The 20,258-nt window shown below is 40.2% G+C and overlaps 1 protein-coding gene across 7 annotated transcripts; it reads left to right on the top strand.

Moving 5' to 3' along the window:
- Positions 1-427: 427 nt before the first annotated feature.
- Positions 428-18,532, top strand: LOC120735677 (cornifelin-like). 7 transcript variants are annotated; one of them, XR_005696331.1, is made up of 5 exons: positions 428-603; positions 4,218-4,338; positions 5,188-5,281; positions 5,417-5,604; positions 5,687-6,233. XR_005696331.1 is itself a non-coding variant. In XM_040035215.1 (4 exons), the coding sequence occupies exons 2-4, from the start codon at positions 5,215-5,217 to the stop codon at positions 5,894-5,896; spliced, it is 465 nt and encodes a 154-aa protein (XP_039891149.1). In that variant the 5' UTR covers positions 4,348-4,465; positions 5,188-5,214; the 3' UTR covers positions 5,897-6,233. The 7 variants fall into 7 exon arrangements, 4 of the variants coding, with proteins under 4 accessions (XP_039891149.1, XP_039891147.1, XP_039891146.1 ...); XR_005696330.1 differs by lacking the exons at positions 428-603; positions 4,218-4,338; positions 5,188-5,281; positions 5,417-5,604; positions 5,687-6,233 and adding exons at positions 14,847-14,889; positions 15,798-15,922; positions 16,756-16,861; positions 16,996-17,183; positions 18,047-18,532; XR_005696329.1 differs by lacking the exon at positions 428-603 and having other exon boundaries at positions 3,115-4,338.
- Positions 18,533-20,258: the final 1,726 nt, after the last annotated feature.

Below are 20,258 nucleotides of genomic sequence, written 5' to 3'. Positions count from 1 at the left end.
AGCTCGGGTCCTCTACCAGAGGCCTGGGAGCTTGAGGGTCCTGCACAGTATCTTAGCTGTTCCCAGGACTGCGCTCTTCTGGACAGAGATCTCCGATGTTATTCCCGGGATCTGCTGGAGCCACTCACCTAGCTTGGGAGTCACCGCACCTAGTGCTCAGATTACCACGGGGACCACTGTTACCTTCACCCTCCACATCCTCTCGAGCTCTTCTCTGAGCCCTTGGTATTTCTCCAGCTTCTCGTGTTCCTTATTCCTGATATTGCTGTCATTCGGAACCGCTACATCGATCACTACGGCCGTCTCCCAAGCTAGGCGAGTGGCTCCAGCTGATCCCGGGAACAACATCGGAGATCTCTGTCCAGAGGAGTGCAGTCCTGGGAACAGCTAAGATACTGCGCAGGACCCTCAAGCTCCCAGGCCTCTGGCGAGTGGGGAATTTTTTTTGTGTGTGTGTGTGTGTGTGTGTGTGTGTGTGTGTGTGTGTGTGTAGGGACTGCAAAACAGGACGAAGGACAAAGACAGGGAACGCAGATAGCAGCATACATGGGGATCTCTTGAACCAAGAGATTCAAACACAAAACAACTAGGAAGGAACAGCTGGTACTAAATTTCAAAATAAATAAATACATGAATGAATAAAGAAACTGTTGATTCTCTACTTGAATTACAAAGCTGACGCTGCTTTTGATATGACAGCTAAATGTCTTTATTCAAACTATCAGACCCCTAAAAAAGTCTGGAGAAATTTAACGTACCTGTGTACGTTAACAGTCACATCTAAGTCACACCCAGGGGCGGAGCGTGGGGGTGGCTTACTGGGCTTAAGCCCGGGTTGTTTTGTCAGAAGCCCGGGGTATTTTGGAGTGTAATTTTTTCATAGTTAGATGTCTGGCTGACAACTGTATAAAACAAAAAGTACACACAATATTCGAAGCACATAGTGCACACTGTGGGAATTTACGACTGTGCGTGAATCCCCCCTGATATTGGTATGATCCGAGCTCAGGCACTAAGCGACTGAGCGAGGGGGCGGGGCAGCTGCTACCTGTGTGCGCTGTTGGAGAGACGGAGCCAGCCATACTAAGGAGAGCTTAAGTTTGAGCAGGTACCAAAGCAAATCATTCGTACTGTACAAATAATGTAAATATGACGGTGCATCACGAAAGATTGATATCAAACTGATCACTTGACCAATATTACGTTACTTGCTCTTCAAGTGAATCAACAAATGGCGAAATGAAAAGCCGAACAGATGCTTTTTTTTTAGAGAGTCTTAGCTTACGTGTGTTTATTTCATATTTTCAGTTCTTACCCTCCCCGACTAAATCGGTTTCAGTTATGTACTGAAATATAAGAATGGACATTAGAGGGTTCTTTCAAAGAAAAAACTCAGGTAAATGCTATTTTATATATTATGCTTTGTATGTTGTTCAGTATATTTCTATGCAAAACAAGAGGGATTTGAGTACACAGCAGGATATTCATATTTGTAACCAGATATTTACATACACTTTAGGGAGAAAACATTTTTACTGTACAACATCAATTTAGAGTAAACTTTTGTTTTAGAAAAATATTGAAATATCTTTTGAATTAGTTAAATGTCAGAATAAAGAGAGACAGAGCTGTCTATTTTTTTATCACTTTCATCAAATTTAGGAGTACATATACACTAAGTTTATTGTTAATTAATAAGAAAACTCCAGACGATTCCATTCTGAGCTGAAGAAGCTTCTGATAGGTTAGTAGAGTCCATGTGAGTAAATTGCTGGCACACCTGTGGATGCATATAAGGCAAAACACAGAGCCTGTTTCTGTGACATGGGAAAATCAAGAGATGTCAACCACAACACCAGGAAAAGAACTGTGGAGCTCCATAAGTGTGGCTCAGTTTTGCATACAATTTGGTGCCATTTGCAATTAAGAAATACAGATAGTTTCTCTCTTTACTCTTAAAGTTAACAAATATGTTTTTTATATTTATCAATCTAAAAAAATAAACATTTAGTCTGATTTGATGTTACAATTAAAAAAGTGTTTGTGTTTTGATCTGAAGAGTTTGTAAATATCTGTATATTTGATGATTGTCAGCACAGAGAGGGAGAGAGGAACAGAGAGAGAGAGAGAGGAACAGAGAGAGAGAGAGAGAGGAACAGAGAGAGAGAGAGAGAGGAACAGAGAGAGAGAGAGAGGAACAGAGAGAGAGGAGGAACAGAGAGAGAGGAACAGAGAGAGAGAGGAACAGAGAGAGAGGAACAGAGAGGGAGAGAGAGGAACAGAGAGGGAGAGAGAGAAAGAGGACAGAACAGAGATGAACAAGAGCAGGTGAGACACACATGTTAGTCAAATGGTTGTTTACCAAAAGTATCACCGTATCATAGGTCCTCATGTATCTCGTACCTAGTGTTTCTTTTTAGGTTTGCTATTTTTCAAATTCTACATTTATTAAGCTTGAACATTTATTAGGCTTGTTTGCACAACAAGGCTAAATAATTATATAAACTTTTCTCAATCTAAATAGTGGACTTTGGTAGAATTAAAAAATAAGTGTAGTGCAGGTCTATGATGATTTTTAGTGCTACTATCATCTAGTTCTGGTTCTGTCTTGGTTAAGTCCTAAGTAGTCCTGATTTTGAACTGTTGTAGTCCTGTTTTAATTCCGGATCAGTTCTGGGTCTGGTTGAATTGGGGTTTAGTCCTCGTGTCTTGATACAGCCCCGACTTTGTTCTGCCCTGCTGCTTAATTAAAAAACTAGTTTAAGGTGTCCTGCATGTGTGATATATATTTTTCCCTATATGAAGTCATTCTTTTTTGAACAAAACTCAAAACAGAGCCTATCAATCTTTCAGTCATTTCTAACCCCCCCCCCCCCCCCAAAAAAAAAAAAAAACCCACATGCATACTATCCTTTAGGGCTAAGCCCCGGGTGTTTCAAATGTCTGGCTCCGCCTCTGGTCACACCCTGAGACTTGAACATGATCATGACTATTATCAGCAGTTTCTGTTTGTTTTTTTAAGAAACACAACAACAATAAAAGGAAACTTTTTTTAAAGTAAATTTCTATGTGTATGTTTTTTGACATTTATCTTGAACAGACATATAGATGTTGCATTTGTTTGTATTGTAACGATGGTTAAATGTTATTGTACAGTGACATGTTGGTGATCTCTGCACACTGTTGTTGTTCCTTTAAGATTCATGTTTGGTTGTGGTGTACAGGAAGGGGTGGGGGGACCTGGTTGTTCTGTGTGTGTGTGCCAGGCTGAAGAGAGGTGTAGTTCGAGAGCGCTTCCCCCTGAGTTAACAACCCGCTGGCTTATGTGCCAAATAAACGGACAAACTGAGACCCCAACCGTCTGGTTCTTGTGAACGTTACATTGGTGTCAGAAGTGGGATTACGACATCACCACTAAGGGGAGGCACTTCCATGCTGGGGAGCTGGTGTGGGTCTACAGCCCAAAGAGGAAGAAGGGACGGTGTCCTAAACTGGATAGCAGCTGGGTGGGGCCTTGCAGCGTCCTAGAGCGAGTAGGGGAGGTTGTTTACAGGGTGCAGTTGCCTCCTAGGGGGAGGATAGTAGCGCTGCACAGAGACCGGATGGCCCCCTACAGAGGGCAGTCCCTCCCCTCCTTTCCAGAGGGACGTGTACAGAGCGTCCGTGACCCTGCTCAGAGGGACCCCCGACCGGGGCTGCGTTCCCCTCCCTCGGACTCTCCACCCCAAAGCCCCGAAGCTCCGCGTCCACCTCAGGGGCTCAGGAGGTCAAGGAGGGAACGTAGGCTACCACCCCGCCTCAGAGACTGTGTCGTTCCCTCGGGGACGAGGAACTTATTGCTGGGGGGGCAGTGTAACGATGGTTAAATGTTATTGTACAGTGACATGTTGGTGATCTCTGCACACTGTTGTTGTTCCTTTAAGATTCATGTTTGGTTGTGGTGTACAGGAAGGGGTGGGGGGACCTGGTTGTTCTGTGTGTGTGTGCCAGGCTGAAGAGAGGTGTAGTTCGAGAGCGCTTCCCCCTGAGTTAACAACCCGCTGGCTTATGTGCCAAATAAACGGACAAACTGAGACCCCAACCGTCTGGTTCTTGTGAACGTTACAGTATGCTTAAAATGAACTTGAACGCACTTAAAACACAAAGAGAAAAGTTCATTAAAAATATAGAGGAACTTCTGGGCATGATCTTTTGATTTCCTTTCTCTGTTTCTATAGTTTCAGGTTTTGCAGCATTTTTGTGTCAAGCCAATGGCAACTCTAAGCCACTCCCATCACAAGGTACATCCTTTCCTATATTCCTTATCACAGGTGCACACAGGGAGTCCAGTAAGACCAGGTAAGACCTTCCACTTTTCTACAATGAAATTTACATCATTTACCGTTTAGTGTGATTCCTTTATGGTTCACGGTGTAATACTGGATGTGTAATGCTGTAGGAGATGTGATGACAGAGGGACTAAAATGTATGTAAGTTTATGTAAATTGATACATTCTTAGAAAGAGATGAGTGTTTTTTTTCCTGTTTATTATTGACCCTCTGTATTGGTAACTGTTTATCTGCAAAGGTGAATTATATGCAGGGCTGCAGACTGTAAGCTGTCTTGTGTAGAGGTCAGTTTATATTGAACTGTACTCTCAACCTCGTGACTGTTTAAAATGAACTTGGATGTTTTAGGAAAGTCAGTGTTTTACCTCGTGGTGTTTCTGGTGTTTTTCTGTCTGACGCTGTTGCGTTTTTAAAGCTCAATCTTAGTCTTTGGAATCAAGGATGTATAAATCAGATTTAACTGAAGAATTACAGACAATGCACTTTTCATTTCATTTCTCCGAGCCTATAGTTTCAGTTTGTTTGTGTTTATTCAACCATAAAAAGATGCTGCTTCTAATCGAAAGAACTATGTAATTTTCTGAGGTAGAAAGCTTTTTTTTTTTTACATGTATATATATTTGAATTGTAGCCAACATACAGTACAGTGTTCTTCTTCTTTCTATTTTTCGTAGTTAATCTTAGCGATCGCTGGAACAAATATTTTAAGAATTTAAGGTTTCTGATGAACAAGCTTTGCTACAAGGTGCTCCAGAATCTAATCTGATCATCTACTGCCTAGATGTCCTACACAACAGACGGTTCTTTCTGCAGATGCATTTCTTTAACTTTGGTTTACCCGCTCCTCTACTTTCACAGAGAAATCCTATAGCATCTTGGCACACAATGGCAGAGAAACCCTTGACAGACTGGGACAGTGGTCTTTGTGACTGCTTTGAGGATGCACATACTTGTAAGAAGCCAGTTAAAGTTGATTGACTCATAAATTGTATTTGTGTTTTCAGGACTACAGGTTTTTTCTCATTTGTATCGTCTTCATCTTTTGAGACTTGTTACCACTTTATTGACGTGTTTCTGTGTTTTTCAGGTTGCTATGGATTCTGGTGCGGCCCATGCCTCGCCTGCACCGTTTCAGGAAGATTTGGAGAGAACTACTGTCTCCCTTTATGTGACATACTTGGTTCTGCTGCATTAGCAGCCTGTGGGATACCCCTCTGTGTTCCACCAGCAGTTTTGTCTGTAAGGGCTGCCATGCGAAACAGATATGGCATCAAGGTATAAAGCGCAAGACGATGACATACTCTGAACTAAAAGTGGAAAGAAAAAGCAAAGTAATGCTTGTATTCTCTTTCTGCAGGGCTCTCTCTGTAAGGACATTGCAGTTTCCTGTTTCTGTGCCTTATGCTCCTGGTGTCAGATGCATCGTGAGTTAAAGCATCGCAAGAAAACCCCGACTGTAATCACTATAGAGAACAACACTGTTTACAACATGCAGCCTGTTCCAGTTGCACAGCTACCAGTGGTGATGGTGTCTGCACAACCACCCACAGCTGGTTTTGTTGCTTAACCCAGGAGGTGTTATGTACTCACAGTGGCACTGCTCTGAGTTAGCTTTAATGTATTTATCAGTGAAATCAGAGCCTCTAATAATTTTTAATTGAATTGTATGATCAATTATTTGTATTATTTTCCTAATAATCCTCAATATTTTTTCCTTTAACAGTTATATTTTGAGAAATGATGATGATAGTGAGAGTTGGTGATTCACTATAGTTCTGAGATTCATTTGGTAAAAAATAGTAAAATGACGAAATCAGATACAAAGATGAAATCAAAGTTTCAGGGCTCATTTTTGTAGCCAACTATGGCAAAAGTCCATCATAAAACTTTTCTTTCAGACTTTATACTGATGTTTGATGTCATGCAGTCTGTCCAAATTATTTCCATTTACACAAAGACAAGAGCTCAGAGTTCCTGCTACAACAATAAATAAATAAATACAGGTTAGCAGAACACAAAAGACTGAATCTGGAAAAAGAACGAAAAAGCATCAAACTAACCCTGCTACAAAATAGAGCACATTTCATTCATAATGTTGTAAATCCAAGCCCATTATGTATTCATGATTTGAATCCTGGGTTGTGCGAAATCCCAGAAATAAACCCTAGACAAAGTGAATCTGTGAACTAAGGTGTAGGTCTATTAGGTTATGTTGTGGTGATCCTCGGGTTGAGGGATGGGTGTTCATACTGGAGTGCAAAATTAAAACCAATGGAAGATGGACAAGAAAAGTTCAAAGCCATCAGGTCCTCAGTTTAGAAAAACAAGAAAAGAAGAGGAGAAGAAATGAGCAAAAGATACAGGTAAGCAGGTGTGTCATTGGATAATGGCAGCTCATCCTGAAACAATCAGAATCAGAATACTTTATTAATCCCTAAGGAAATTATGAGGGTTACATTTGATCCAAGAAGAAAAATAGAACTAAAAATAGTAACAGTAACAGACCAACTCCAAACAATACATTGTCTTACAGATTTTACACGTTTAGGAAATAGCACTAATATATACAGATCACTCAATTATAAATATCAAGAATGAACAGAAGTGATTATAAATAAATATCAAGAAAATTGACAAGAACATTAGAGAGTAGAAAAGAGTGTGTGTAAAATGGCTGTAACTATTGCAGTGTTTACAGTGTATTTCACTAGCAGGGACCACATCCTTGGTAACAATGGGCGATGAGGGATGAGGAAGTGTGAATAGTGCTGCGGTATGGGGAAGGCCTTGAAGGGGACTGGCGACGGCTTATAGCCTGAGGCCGGAGGGGGCGTGAAGGAGGAGTGATCCCGCTCCTGAAATTCAGATGATATCTCCACTAGATGGAGGAGATGTAGAGTGAGATGGCCACAGGCAGGAATGATTTCCTGTGTCGTTGCCAGAGGGTGTGTTTGCGCAGGGCACCAAACAGGCTAGGACCGCCACTGGGTAAGGGTTAGGGTTAGGCATTCATTTTTCATGGTTAGGGTTAGGGTAAGGGGGTAGGGAAAGCATTATGTCAATTATATGTCCCCACAAGATATGAATACCCAACGTAAGTAAGTAAGTAAGTAAAATTTTATTTATATAGCACATTTCTAGATAAGAGATCACAAAGTGCTTTACAAGGTATAGACACAGATTAAAAAGACGAAGTACAGTCAAAAGTTAACAAAATGCAATTTTAAAAAGATGTGTTTTTAGCTGTTTTTTAAAAGTAATCAGTGAATCAGCAGATCTTAAGTTCTGAGGAAGAGAATTCCACAGTCTGGCGGCCACAGTAGCAAAAGCTCGATCACCCCTAGTTTTCAGTCTCGTATACTTAATAACAAGTAGGCCCTGACCACAAGACCTCAGAGACCTACTAGGGGCATAGGGCTGTAAGAGTTCAATGATGTATGATGGTGCTTGTTCTTGAAGAGCCTTAAATGTGAGAACCAGAATCTTAAAGTGGACTCTGAATTCGACAGGGAGCCAGTGTAACTGTATAAGCAGCGGTGTTATATGTGAGTATTTCGATGTTTTCGTCAGAAGCCTTGCTGCAGCATTTTGGACAGTCTGCAGACGCTCCAGGGAACTCTTGTTTAGACATGTAAACAGTGAATTGCAATAGTCCAGTCGTGATGAAATAAAAGCATGAATAACAATCTCCAGTTCAGTATGAGCTATTATGGGGCTCAATTTAGAAATATTTCTTAAATGATAAAAGCAAGACCGAACCAGAGATTTGACGTGAGTATCCAATGTAAGAGCAGGATCGAAGGTTATCCCTAGGTTCCTGATAGATGGTTTCACAAACGTTGAAAGGGGACCAAGAGCATTCATTATGTGTGTGTGCGTGCGTGTTTTCGTGATGATTCTTAGTATCTATTAAATATTAAAAAGATGTTAGCTGTCAGTCACCTCACCCCGGTCTGTGAATGCTGCTCGTTGAAGAGTAGCAATATTGATCCCTAGTCTGGAATTACTCTAAATTTATTTTTTATCAATAAACAACCCTTTAAGAAATGTCCTGCAGGTCTATAAAACAATTACTTGTCTGTTCTATGCTGAATATGATATGTTGGTGTGGATATGAGTGTGTAATTCTAATTCACTGTTGATGTAAGTTGTATTTTCACTGTGACTGTGTACAAGGGTTTGACATGGTGTGATTTCTGAGAACAGGAATAAAAAAAACAACAAGATATTACAATGCAAATAAGAAATATTTGTGTTGTATAGGTCAGAGCAACAGGCCCCACACATGGTAAATGGACTTGTTCTTATGTAATGCTTTTCTACTCTGAGCACTCAAAGCACTTTACACAGCTTGCCTCATTCATCCATTCACACCAGTAATCTTTTTAAATGCTCTTTCTATGTAAGTGCTTTCTATCTAACATTCACATGCATTCATATTCCAATGGACGCACCGGAGAGCAACTTGGGATTAGTATCTCGTCAAGGACACTTGGCATGCAGACTGGAGCACACGGAGATCGAACTGCTTACCTGAGCTACAGCTACAGCTACCCCTACATTCACACTACAGTCCTGTTAAGGAAATGCATTCTCCTTATTGTGCTAAGAATGCAAAAATATATTAAAAACAGTTCTTAAATACACCACAAGATGGTGGACCAACACAAGTAATGAAACAGGCAGTTTTCAATAGTCAACATTTCAGTTACCGTCTGTGCACCAGGAATATAGTTTTTTAACACCTCTGCACACGAGAAACTCTTCAAGCTACAATAAATACTGATGTAAAGAACTAAACCCTGAACAAAACGATTAAATAATCAGTCAACTATGGTTTAAGAAAAGTTCGAGCAGGAGAACCAGAGTAGCAGAACCAAAGGAATTTGTTATCTGGAATGCTTACGCTGATGATGATCTGACCTTACTCCTGACAGAAATTGAGGCTGTCAGGCTTTTAAAGAAAATACAGAAGACATTAGCTAAGTCAGATTTACAGCTACACAAAACTGCCAGCTGATGACCTGGCAAAGGTCTTCAGACACAGACATAGGGACATATTCTTCACCTCTTCAATGTGGCCTTGGACTAAGCTGGATCCTTGAATATGAGACCTTAATCTTCCAGGCTTCTAAGCAAGAACGATCCTTCATTTATCAGGCGCATCCTCTATAGCTGTACATCACTGTACAGTGCAAGGCTAACATCCAAGACCTTACCACTGATCCATGTGACTGCCAAAGAAAAGAAATGGAATGCACAGAAAGACTCCCTTTTAGAGGTCGAACTCCTGTACATACCCAGACCTTATGTCTCATTGCCTCTGTTCTCAATGCAGCAACAAGAGCACTGTTTCTTCTCAGATGAGTTGTTGATTGAAATTACAGCTTTCATCAACGCTGCCCTTGCTCTTAATGGATTCATCATGGTAAAAACCAAGCTGGTGCCTTGATGAAGCTTGAGTTGCACGCTTTATATTACACCAATGACTCTTCACGAAGGTTTTAAATGTATGTACCCAAAAAAGTCTCAAGAATTAGTACTTCCACTACACAGACTCAGTGGCACCATGTTTCAAAGGATCACAACTTAGCTAACATTGCGACAGGGCGAATAACAGCAAGTCTGCAAGTAAATACATGAGAAGTACACCAGCAAGTACACCAAGACAAGTTTTTTCACTCATCCTTGGTTCCTGAAGTTCTAACAGCAGCTATTTACATCTGAGACATGAAGTATGTTTGATCTGGTCAAACCAGAACATGATGCAGAGATCTGCCCATTGATCAGTGTTTTCGCAACTAAAACTGTTGACAGACTTCTGTTTCCGCATTGACTAGAATAGTTCTCCTTATGAAAGACCCTGATATGAGGAATGACAAAGCTCATCAGTGTGGCAAGGAAGTCTAAGGTTTCGAGGGAAAACCCTTAAAACCCCTAAATACTGCAAATTTTCGGGTGATCCCTGATGTTTAACAGTTAGCATTCAAGGATAAAGTTAAACAGCAAGAAGAGGGGAACTAGTTTTGAAAATAAGTTCTTTGTCGAGGCTGAGCCCATTCCTTGACCAGGTTGTGGGACAGTTATGGTAAATGGACTGGTTCTTATATATCATTTTTCTACTGCATCTGAGCTCTCCAAAGCGCTTTACGCAGTTTGCCTCATTCACCCATTCACACAAGCACTTTCTTTCTAAGCTCTTTCTACGTAAATGCTTTCTATCTAACGTTCATCATCATGGTTATAAAGTAGAATTATTGCTTTGAAGTCTCTCCGTGGTGGTTTTTATCTTTGCTTTGTGTTGTCGGCGTTCATACTTAAATACTAAGAGAAAGAACATGTGTGTCCTCATTAGGACAGGGACTAGTGTTGGTGTGTGGGGCTGTAGCCACAGGTTTATAATGTTAATTGGCAACTAGAAAAATTTGCATTTCCTGCGAAAATGCTGTGTGGATGCCTTAACGCTGAAGATGTCTGCTGAAAAAAGCTGAAAAAGTTGAAAAAATGTTGCCCTGAGCAGGATTCGAACCTGGCCCTTCTGGTCTCAAGGCAGCTACTCATCTCACTGAGCCAAAGTCATTCTCACAAAGCGGAGGTGGAGAGACTGACAATTGTGCTGAATGATGAGCAGAAGCTGCTGAGAATTGTGCTGATAAGAGGTGAAAAGGCTGAAAATTTGTCTGAAGAGGTGAATAAGCAGAATTTGGGCAGAAAAGAGGTGAAAATTCTGAAAAGTCTGCTGAAAAGAGTTCCATCAGCAGAATTCTGCTGAAAAGAGGTTTTTGCTTGGTTCACGTTTACTAAGGCACTACCCAAAAGGCGCCACAAGAGGGCACTCCAACACAAGAGATGACCTATTTACACTGATGCGATTAGTAAACAGTCAGCCCCTTACTGACTATGATTTGGCAGAAATACTATGACTTAGTAGTAATACTATAACATAACAGATTTCCTAAAAAAAACTATGAAATTGCAGTAATTCTATGACTTGGCAGAAATACTACATTAAAAAAAAATGTTGCCCTGAGCAGGATTCGAACCTGGCCCTTCTGGTCTGTAGGCGGCTATTCATCTCACTGCGCCAAACTCTTTCTCACAAAGAAGTGGTGGAGAGACTGACAATTGTGCTGAAATGAGCAGAAGTGGCTGAGAATTGTGCTGATAAGAGGTGAAAAGGCTGAAAACTTTGCAGAAAAGAGGTGAATCAGCAGAATTTCTGCTGAAAATAGGTTTTTTCTGAAAACAGCAGAAAAAACTGAAAATTTTGCTGAAAAGAGTTCAATCAGCAGAATTTCTGCTGAAAAGAGTTGAATGAGCAGAATTCTGCTGAAAAGAGGTTTTTGCTGAAAACAGTTGAAAAAGCTGATATTTGTGCTGAAAAGTGGTGAAAAAAACTGAAAAATGTGCTGAAAAGGGGTGAAAAAGCTTAAATTTGTGTTGAAAAGAGTTAAAAAAGTTTAACTGTTGACTGAAAGAAATGTTGCCATAAGCGGGATTTGAACCCAGGCCTCCCACTCAGAGAACGGATGCTCATCTCACTGAGCTAAAACACAGGTCAACCCGGCAAGGAAAATCAGTGAGGCCACTGATAATATGCAGAAATAGGCAAAAAATATTGCAAAAAAAATTCAATATCTCAAAAAGTATAGAAGTTATGAGCACCAAAAGTCATAGCACTTTTGCCTACGGCATCCACACAATTATTAGACACTGTGTTTCAAATCATTTTACATAGTAACAGGAAAGTAACAACGAGTAGTACAACATGTCTTTCTCATGGGTGTAATAAGTAACATACTGCACTACTTTTAAGAAAAGTGTTCTGTGTAATATGTGTAACAACTTTTTTACTTTTCTATTTTGGAGTTATGACCCCAACACTGATCACAACAAAGAGGGAAAACAACATTCACAAACATTTGACCACGCACCGTGTAATTAGTTTGCATGAATGTAATGTCGTTGATATGCTACTTAGAGATGGTGGTGACTCTCAAACTGGAGCAAATGAGAATTGTTAAGAGGTATACTCTAAAACACTTCTTCAGTAGAGACTGAGAGAAGAGAAACACACAGAACTTCTTGCTAGCAAGGGCAGCCTCCAGAACTGAGACTCGTGCTGAGAAACTGCCCCAGTCTTTATTTATACTTCAGTGAGCTTTTGTTTCTTACATTGGAATGTGGAGGTGTACGTGTGTGTGTGTGTGCGTGCGCGTGTGTGTGTGTGTGTGTGTGACCCCATAAACGACTTCCCTTAACCTGCTGGTCTGGAAAATCCAACAGTTCATCTATATGTAAAGAAGGCACTTAGACTAAAACTGACATAGCTACGTTAATCCTACCGTAAAACAATAAAACAAGGTACGACCTCTCCCATGCTCCTAGGATGTGGGGGTGAACGCCAGAACACCCTGGAATGTTACAGACCTCCTAGAATGAGACATTCTTTCAATATGCCACCAACTATATACTTCTAAACACAAATGATTACATGCAGTATTCTACCATATGCAAACTTATATCATTAAAAGATTATACTGACTACTAAATACAATTTTCCATTGACAAGAATCAATAAGGATTTTAATCAATGAGGGATATCAATGTTGGAATAAGAACCGCTAAATTCTTATCAATTCCCTATGTGTGTAACACTGGCATGGTGTGGTCACATATGTATCAAAGTTACAGATCGGCATTTTGAGGATTCTTAAGATAAGAAGAAAAACATGATAATTATAATTCTTAGTTCCTGTTCCAAAAAGCAACTGAATAACACCTAACTGTTTATTTTTCTTTTACCACTTAGGACTCTCTTTTATAATAAGCACCCTTTTCGGTTGTTTTTGCTTTTCCTTTAAAAACCACCTGGAATGCAGTTATTAATAATAATAATAATAATAATAATAATAATAATAATAATAATAATATTATTAATAATAATAATAATGGATTGCATTTATATAGCGCTTTTCGGGGCCCTCAAAGCACTTTACAATTCCACTATTCATTCACTCTCACATTCACACCAGGGGCGGAGCGTGGGGGTGGCTTACTGGGCTTAAGCCCGGGTTGTTTTGTCAGAAGCCCGGGGTATTTTGGAGTGTAATTTTTTCATAGTTAGATGTCTGGCTGACAACTGTATAAAACAAAAAGTACACACAATATTCGAAGCACATAGTGCACACTGTGGGAATTTACGACTGTGCGTGAATCCCCCCTGATATTGGTATGATCCGAGCTCAGGCACTAAGCGACTGAGCGAGGGGGCGGGGCAGCTGCTACCTGTGTGCGCTGTTGGAGAGACGGAGCCAGCCATACTAAGGAGAGCTTAAGTTTGAGCAGGTACCAAAGCAAATCATTCGTACTGTACAAATAATGTAAATATGACGGTGCATCACGAAAGATTGATATCAAACTGATCACTTGACCAATATTACGTTACTTGCTCTTCAAGTGAATCAACAAATGGCGAAATGAAAAGCCGAACAGATGCTTTTTTTTTAGAGAGTCTTAGCTTACGTGTGTTTATTTCATATTTTCAGTTCTTACCCTCCCCGACTAAATCGGTTTCAGTTATGTACTGAAATATAAGAATGGACATTAGAGGGTTATTTCAAAGAAAAAACTCAGGTAAATGCTATTTTATATATTATGCTTTGTATGTTGTTCAGTATATTTCTATGCAAAACAAGAGGGATTTGAGTACACAGCAGGATATTCATATTTGTAACCAGATATTTACATACACTTTAGGGAGAAAACATTTTTACTGTACAACATCAATTTAGAGTAAACTTTTGTTTTAGAAAAATATTGAAATATCTTTTGAATTAGTTAAATGTCAGAATAAAGAGAGACAGCGCTGTCTATTTTTTATCACTTTCATCAAATTTAGGAGTACATATACACTAAGTTTATTGTTAATTAATAAGAAAACTCCAGACGATTCCATTCTGAGCTGAAGAAGCTTCTGATAGGTTAGTAGAGTCCATGTGAGTAAATTGCTGGCACACCTGTGGATGCATATAAGGCAAAACACAGAGCCTGTTTCTGTGACATGGGAAAATCAAGAGATGTCAACCACAACACCAGGAAAAGAACTGTGGAGCTCCATAAGTGTGGCTCAGTTTTGCATACAATTTGGTGCCATTTGCAATTAAGAAATACAGATAGTTTCTCTCTTTACTCTTAAAGTTAACAAATATGTTTTTTATATTTATCAATCTAAAAAAATAAACATTTAGTCTGATTTGATGTTACAATTAAAAAAGTGTTTGTGTTTTGATCTGAAGAGTTTGTAAATATCTGTATATTTGATGATTGTCAGCACAAAGAGGGAGAGAGGAACAGAGAGAGAGAGAGAGGAACAGAGAGAGAGAGAGAGAGGAACAGAGAGAGAGAGAGAGAGGAACAGAGAGAGAGGGAGGAACAGAGAGAGAGGAACAGAGAGAGAGGAACAGAGAGAGAGGAACAGAGAGAGAGGAACAGAGAGGGAGAGAGAGGAACAGAGAGGGAGAGAGAGAATGAGGACAGAACAGAGATGAACAAGAGCAGGTGAGACACACATGTTAGTCAAATGGTTGTTTACCAAAAGTATCACCGTATCATAGGTCCTCATGTATCTCGTACCTAGTGTTTCTTTTTAGGTTTGCTATTTTTCAAATTCTACATTTATTAAGCTTGAACATTTATTAGGCTTGTTTGCACAACAAGGCTAAATAATTATATAAACTTTTCTCAATCTAAATAGTGGACTTTGGTAGAATTAAAAAATAAGTGTAGTGCAGGTCTATGATGATTTTTAGTGCTACTATCATCTAGTTCTGGTTCTGTCTTGGTTAAGTCCTAAGTAGTCCTGATTTTGAACTGTTGTAGTCCTGTTTTAATTCCGGATCAGTTCTGGGTCTGGTTGAATTGGGGTTTAGTCCTCGTGTCTTGATACAGCCCCGACTTTGTTCTGCCCTGCTGCTTAATTAAAAAACTAGTTTAAGGTGTCCTGCATGTGTGATATATATTTTTCCCTATATGAAGTCATTCTTTTTTGAACAAAACTCAAAACAGAGCCTATCAATCTTTCAGTCATTTCTAACCCCCCCCCCCCAAAAAAAAAAAAAAAACCCACATGCATACTATCCTTTAGGGCTAAGCCCCGGGTGTTTCAAATTTCTGGCTCCGCCTCTGATTCACACACTGGTGGAGGCTACAGTTGTAGCCACAGCTGCCCTGGGGCAGACTGACAGAAGCGAGGCTGCCATATCGCGCCATCGGCCCCTCTGGCCGACACCAGTAGGCGGTAGGTGAAGTGTCTTGCCCAAGGACACAACGACCGAGACTGTCCGAGCCGGGGCTCAAACCGGCAACCTTCCAGTTACAAGACGAACTGCCAACTCTTTGAGCCACGATCGCCCCTGCGATTACCACATAATAGAAAGTCACTTTTAGTTTCATGTTTCCATTTCCAGAGTTTCAGGCTTGGCAGCATTGTTTGTGTTGGCCCAAATGCCACTGACACTCCTTATCCAAAGAGCCAAGGATCCTTTTATTCATTAAGTTTCAGAGGTGCGCAAAGGGTGTCCAGCAATAGCAGGTAAGATGTTCCAGTTTTCATTCAATTCATTTTACATTAACTTAGTGGTCAGTACTTAGTTGTTTGTACCATGATACTAGAGGCAGTTTGTAAAGAAAATGTATGCATTTCCAAGAAATTAAAAAGTGGATAAAACCTTCACTTTTTAATTTCATGGAAATACATATGTGTACACGCAGCGCATCTTGTATATTAGTCCTCGTCGGAGAAACAGAGGTCATCATTACGGTGTGACTGTAAAAATCTAAGGTTTATGTAAACTGTTTTGTGTGTTATTAGTATTCCCGAAGGCAGACCACATCCAAATTCTAAGCTGTCTGGTGTAGTGGACAGTTAAAGTAGATTACACTGTCTGAACTGTAAGCGTAATATACTTTCACTTCTAAACCAGTCTACATATCCTGTTCAGATGTTTACTTTTGAGATATGTCAACCACGTATTGCTGTTTGTTTTAAAGTCACTTGGATGTGTATAGAAAGCTTGTTCTTCCTTCATCCCCAAATGCTTGTTCATTATCGATGTTTGGGGGTGTCTTTCTGTAATGCTGTAGAATTTTTACCTTGATATATAAAATGTCTTGTGAATTATGGATATATTAATCAAGCTTAACTGACGACTTACAAAATGACCACAATATCCTTAACATGCACTTTGGTTTCATATCTATGTGCATGTGTCCACAACATATACTTTATTTCTCTACTTAAACTTTCCCATTGCTACAAATATTTGAATGTCTCAGGTCTCGTGAACAAGTTTGATAGAAAGAACTTCAAAATTAACATTTTGAGTTTCATTTAATTTGGCTTTTTCTGCTTCTCTACTTTCACAGAGTGATCGTTCAGTATCTGTGGTTGAAGTTCAACATACAATGGCAGAAAAACCCTTGACAGACTGGGACAGTGGTCTCCTTGACTGCTTTGAGGATGCACGTACTTGTAAGAAGCCATTTAAATATGATTGACTCATAAATTATATTTGTATTTCCAGGACTACAAGTTGTTCTGATTTGTGTTGCCTTCATCTTTTGAGACTTGTTACCACTTTGTTGATGCGTTTCTGTGTTTTTCAGGCTGCTATGGATTCTGGTGCTGCCCCTGTCTCGCCTGCACTGTTTCAGGAAGATTTGGAGAGAACAACTGTCTCCCTTTATGTGATATATGTGTCTCTGGTGTATTAGCAGCCTTTGGGATACCGGTTTGTGTTCCTCCTGCAGTTTTGTCTGTAAGAGCTGCCATGCGAAACAGATATGGCATCAAGGTATGAACCGTGAGATGATGACACTGAACAAATCCGATCTGGGTCACTTTCGTATGTGGTACTGAATCCGATACATATCCGATGTTTTAGAAAGCAACTGCTGTTTGAACGGTCATGTCACATTAAATCCGTCTTTTACATCACTGACACAAGACAGACGCCAATTATCACCGCCGGAGAAGACATCGTGAACGCTGCCTGGCCATCCAGCGAAACTCTTGGGAAGACAACGTGAACATTTTATTTGTACTGTATAATCTGCAGATTCTGACAGAAATCTGCAACTATCCTTTGAAGCACCGCTCCTCTAAAACAGCAATAAGGATAATTATTAGGTTATTTACATTATTATGTAAATAACACAATAACTTAAAGCAAAAATTGGGAAATGTACAATCCGAAGTCTTTATATTAAGGGCCATCAGTAAAACAATATTTTTTGCTCTGGGTCTAAACAGAGCGCGTTGTGTGTGATGTCTTCTTTTGCGCATGCGGGCCGCTTTGAGCGTTCACACTAGAGCGCGTTTGCTGTCACATTTTATTTGTAGTGTGAATGAGCAAACAAAAAGATCGGATTTGATCAAAAAATCGGAATCGAGCATCAAGACCTGCAGTATGAACGTAGCCTTAGTGGGAATTACAAGTCTCACTCACTGAATCAAAAACATCCATATTTGATTTCAACTATGCCTAAATGTTTTTTGTCAAACATTCACACACATACTCAGTATCTGCTGCAAGGATATTGTGACATGTGGACCAGAAGAGCCAGGGACTGATCTACCAAACTTCTGGTTGGTAGATGACCTGCTCCTCCACCTGAATTACACCACATCTGTAATGCTTGTATTCTCTTTCTGCAGGGCTCTCTCTGTAAGGACATTGCAATTTCCTGTTTCTGTGAGTGGTGCTCCTGGTGTCAGATGCATCGTGAGTTAAGGCATCGCAAGAAAACCCCGACTGTCATCAACATACAGAATAACACTGTTGTCAACATGCAGCCTATTCCAACTTTTCAGCCAGGAGTGATGATGATGCCTGCACAACCAGTTGCAACTGGTTTCATGTCTCAACCAACAGTGGTCGTTCAAACAAAGTAACACTCGTAGAAATCTGATGCTGCTCAGAGTGTGTTCTCATGTATTTACTTGTAAAAGCAAGAATGTAATCATTTAGTATGTTAAATTCTTACTGTTGATTTCCTAGTTTTCAAGAAAATTAAGAGAGTTAACATAAATGATGGGAATGATGATTCGCCCATTTGAAGTTTAGTTACAAATGTAAATGTACTTTATTGTTGAAGTAATAGCGATGTTTTACAGGCTCAATAAAAACAAATCTGCACCCCATTTTTGTTGTCTTATCCTACTTTTCTGAGACTTTTCTCGTCAAATGAGTGATTCAGTTTTAAAATCTGCAAAGATCCACCATGAAGCATTTGTTTCAGATTTTACACTGATGCTTTGTGTCATGCACTGTGTGGTTGTGTCCTTGTGGTGTTTTCAATATGAAGATTCTCAGTCATCCAGGTCATCATAGTCTAAGGAGCTTGGAAAGAAAAGCGTCTGGACTTGTTTAAGTTGCTTGAAGACGTTTCACCTCTCATCCGAGAAGCTTCCTCAGTTCTAAGGTCAAATGGTGGAGAGTCCCAGATTTAAACCTAGTGGGAGTTTCCCCCCAAAGAGGGACAAAGGACCCCCTGATGATCCTCTACCTAATCACATGAGCCGAGGCGTGAAAATGGGTGTGGGTCACAATCAGCCAGGGTTTTGGGTGAGCTCATTGTGAAACCTGGCCCCACCCTATCATGTGATTTCCTGAGGTCAGCTGGCCCAGGATGTGAGTGGGCGTTAAGGCGTCTGGGGAGGGATCTCAAAACTGGATTATAAATGGCAGACAGTTGGTATCGTAAACCACCACCTCTATTCAAAGATGGTCGCTCACAGTGGACATAGATGGCTTCTTTCACTCCTCTTTCAAACCATCTGTCCTCTCTGTCCAAAATGTGAACGTTGGCATCCTCGAAAGAGTGACCTTTGTCTTCTAGATGCAGATGGACTGCTGAGGCTTGTCCTGTGGAGGTGGCTCTTCTGTGTTGTGCCATGCGCTTGTGAAGTGGCTGTTTGGTCTCTCCAATGTAGAGGTCTGGGCATTCCTCGCTGCACTGCACAGCATACACCACATTGTTAAGTTTGTGTTTTGGAGTTTTGTCTTTGGGATGAACCAGTTTCTGTCTGAGCGTGTTGCTGGGTCTGAAATGCACCGGGATGTCATGCTTGGAGAAAACTCTCCTGAGTTTCTCTGATACACCGGCTACATAGGGGATGACAATGTTGTTGCATCTGTCTTTCTTATCCTCCATCGCTGGTGTCTGGTGTCACTGAGGAGAGTAGTGATCTTTGTCTGGTAATCCGTTGTGTTTAGGACCACGGTGTACCTTCCCTTATCAGCTGGTAATATAGTGATGTTGTGGTCTTTGCTCAGGGAAGCGACGGCCTTCTTTTCTTGTAATGTGAGGTTAGACGGCGGGACTTTGGCACTGGAGAGGGTGGCTGAGACTTTCATCCTGATTTGCTCTGCTTCTGTCTGTGATGATTTATTAATCCATATGGCGGTTTCTGTGGCTGTGATGAGGTCCACTATGGGCGAATGTTGCGGAGAAATGGCAAAATTGAGACCTTTAGCTAATACTTTCTTTTCAGGTTCAGTGAGATTCTGGTCTGAAAGGTTCTTCACCCATTTTATAAAGTTTATAAAGTCGTTTATAAATTCTCCATGTCCCACTGTTAGCTAGATTGCATTTTGCTTTGCAGCATTGTGCCACCGAGTCTGTGTAGTGGACTTTCTAATTAGGGCTGATATTGTCACTGATTTCTACAACTCGTTCAATTCTGATTCGCAAGGTCATGATTTGATTTGCCTCAATTTGATTTTGAAATATTATAAATATATTATTATATTATAATATTATAATTGTGATCATTTATCTTGTATATGTACTGTATAATGATTCAACAATTCTTTGATTAGAAGTATAAGGTAGCATAAGATATAATAAGATGTAACAATCTCACA

The sequence above is a fragment of the Simochromis diagramma genome, unplaced genomic scaffold (genome assembly GCF_900408965.1).
Source record: "Simochromis diagramma unplaced genomic scaffold, fSimDia1.1 OVJJ01000816.1, whole genome shotgun sequence".
NCBI classification, from domain to species: Eukaryota; Metazoa; Chordata; class Actinopteri; order Cichliformes; family Cichlidae; genus Simochromis; species Simochromis diagramma.
The sequence above is the reverse complement of the archived record's forward strand: the minus strand, read 5'-3'. Positions and strand labels throughout refer to the sequence as shown.